Raw genomic sequence first — 2966 nt, 5'->3', positions numbered from 1 at the left:
CCACACACACACATACACACACTCCGGACATGTGGCAGTTATCCGGACCCCAAAAAAACCTGTAGCTTGATGTCATGGCGTGTGTGTCGCTGGACAAAACGCAGGGCAGTTGTAAAGGACACGCTTGGAACAAAGTCTTCCGTCTGGGCCAAGATTCGTCCGTCGCCTTCGGCCGTCAGTCGCCGACAGCAACCGCTCCTCCCTTCCTCTGCTCTGCTCTGCACCAACCCCCACGGCCGGCCCCAATCGAACCAGGCGAGAGAGGCTGCCAACCACGCGGGCGGCGGGACCGACAAAGGGAGGTGCGTCCGGCGGCCTGGAAATGGCCGCGTCGGGCGCCGACGAGCACTGGAAGCGGCGCCGGGGGCGGCCCTCGCCCGCCGATCTGCTCCTCAACTGCGACTTGCCCCCTCCGGCCAAACTCTTCGGCCCTCTCCCGACTCTTCTTCACAGGTAAGGCGCGTCCCCGTGAGGATTTGCAAGGGATGAATTGCTCATTCTTTACTCTTTTTTGGCAAGGGAAGATTGGAGAGCGCGGCGGGGACGGGCAAGAAGGGCGACGGCGGCAACGAGGACCTGCGGCGGGCGCTGCGGCTGTTGCAGTCGCGGGCGCGGGAGGCGGAGCAGAAGCTGGCGGCGACCAAAGGAGGCCTCGCGGCGCTGCTCGTGCGGGACTCGGTGCTGCTCTTGGCGCACCGCCGGTGGGTGGTGATGCTCGAGGCCGAGAACTCCGCGCTCAGAGCCGCCGGCGCCGAGCCTGAAGATGATGAGGGGGAGGATGGCCCCCGGCAGAGTGTCGCCGCCGCGTGGTGGGTCGCGCTGGCGGTCTGCGTCGTCGGCCTCGCCCTCACCAACCTCCTGCTCTGAGATTAAAATTAACCATCCATATTGGTTTCAGTGATTTCCTCTGTAAATCTCCCGTTGGAGCGGACCTAATCCTGCTCTGAAATTGAAAATTGACCGTCCATACATAGTTTCAGTGATCCATAGTTCGATCATGGTGATTAATTGTGTGAGAATGTTAACATCTGCTTGATGCTCTGCATTGGAGGATTGGATAATTTGCCCGGAAGGGAAGCTGCCGTATCCATCTCTGCACGCTTATCTATCTATCAGGAGATTCATGACAGTGACTTGCCTCTTACAGTACAATTTAGCCTGGTTTCGATAACTGTGGCCTTCAAGTCGCGTTGTATATGGAAGCTTATCTAGCCATGGCACAGTGATCCATGAGCGCTGACTGACTGCGACATTTCTCAGGGTACAAGCTACCGTGCTGATTAGAGTCGCAAGACTTGGAGGCCACCTGGTTTCAGCTTAAGTTCAGTGTTAGTAGTCTAGCGGCGAATTTTCGTGTTTTTGACCCTTTTTCAATAGAAATTCAGGATCTGACCCCGGTTTGAAATTTTTTCGTGATTTGACCTTTTTTTCCTACCGCCAGGGCCGCTAGCGGTAGGGTTACACAGCCTACCGCCAGGAGCCCTAGCGGTAGGGTACTAGTCCACGTCAGCCCGTGGAAACGGCCGCCGCCCCCCTCCGTCGCACCCTACCACCAGGGGACCTGGCGGTAGGCTGTCTAACCCTACCGCCAGAGGCCCTGACGGTAGGGTGCGAGCAGTTATTTCGCCCGAGACCCGCGTGTCCCTGCCCATCTCCCCACCCTTCCCCCTCCCCCCGTCGGCAGTTTCTTCTTTTCTCCCCCAAGTCGCCCCTCTCTCCCTCTCTCATCTCCTCCACTCTCCCTCTCGGATCCTCACCGATTCTTCACCGTTTTGGCGGATCGAGATGGCCCCGAAGAGAGAATCGTAAGCTCCTCCGATCACTCCAATTAGTTTTTGCAAACTTGCTTCCGATTCGACGCATTATTTGCTTCAAATCCCTCATCTTTTGAACTTAGATTGGATTTTTTTTGGCCTAAGATTGTTTTAGCTTGATTCTAGTTCTAGTTCTTAGTTCTTTACTAAGTAGTTGTAATAAATATGAACTCTAATCAATAGTTCATATGTTAGTGTGAAGATGAACCCTAGTTCATATTTTTTTTGTTAAAAAAATTATGATGTAATGCATGTGGGAGGAATTGATTGTAGATTGATGATGCATGTTGATATGATGATATGAAGATGTTGGAGGATTTTTTTTTGTTTACAAATATGATGATATGATGCATGTTGGAGGATTTTTTTTGTTTAAAAATATGATGATATGATGCATGTTGGAGTGATGATGCATGTTGATATGATGATATGAAGATGTTGTTTGGAGATAATACATTGAAGATTATTGTTGGAGGAATTTTTTTGTGATTTGATGCATGTTGATATGATTAAAGAGGGGAAGGAATTTTTTTTGATATGAGTAATGTTGATATGATTTGATCCATCATGGTGACATGATGCATGGTGATATGATTTGATTTTTTTGTGATATGATGCATGGTGATATGATTTTGATATGATGTGCTTACGATGTTTTTGTTTATGAATTTTTATTAAGGCGGACACCTCTTGCGGACAACATCGGCCCACGGTACTCCATGCTTGACTACGCATTCGGCAAGGGTCATCATGCCCGTTTCATAGAGAACGGAGGGGTAAGTAATATGAAAGAAATATTGATCAAAGTTTTTCGGATTGATGAAAATAATTTCATAACTTTTGGCATTCACTTTTTGACAGATGCTCCAGCCACTGCGCATGAGGGGTCACGGGGTTCATGGGCATATGGACTACGACGAGCGCTACGCACCGTTCTTCAAGAAAGCCCGGCTGTTGGTTTTCGTGTTACAGTTCAAGCCTCAGCCGCTGACGCTTGTCCACGCAGCTCTGACAGCTCTGATTGACCGGTGGTGACCGGAGACCCATTATTTCCATCTCCCATTCGGGGAGATGACGGTGACCCTCGAGGATTGGGCGATGATTACTGCCATGCCGCTCGATGGTCATGCACTGACCGGGCGAGTGGAGAGG

At 50.9% G+C, this 2966-nt stretch overlaps 1 protein-coding gene across 1 annotated transcript; it reads left to right on the top strand.

Moving 5' to 3' along the window:
• The first annotated feature begins 318 nt into the window (after nt 1-318).
• On the top strand, nt 319-969 carry LOC119289803. Its single transcript, XM_037569018.1, has 2 exons — nt 319-453; nt 525-969. Exons 1-2 carry the CDS (start codon nt 323-325, stop codon nt 865-867), a joined length of 474 nt encoding a protein of 157 aa, XP_037424915.1. The 5' UTR covers nt 319-322; the 3' UTR covers nt 868-969.
• Nucleotides 970-2966: the final 1997 nt, after the last annotated feature.

The sequence above is a fragment of the Triticum dicoccoides genome, chromosome 4A (assembly GCF_002162155.2).
Source record: "Triticum dicoccoides isolate Atlit2015 ecotype Zavitan chromosome 4A, WEW_v2.0, whole genome shotgun sequence".
Lineage (NCBI taxonomy): Eukaryota > Viridiplantae > Streptophyta > Magnoliopsida > Poales > Poaceae > Triticum > Triticum dicoccoides.
The sequence above is the reverse complement of the archived record's forward strand: the minus strand, read 5'-3'. Positions and strand labels throughout refer to the sequence as shown.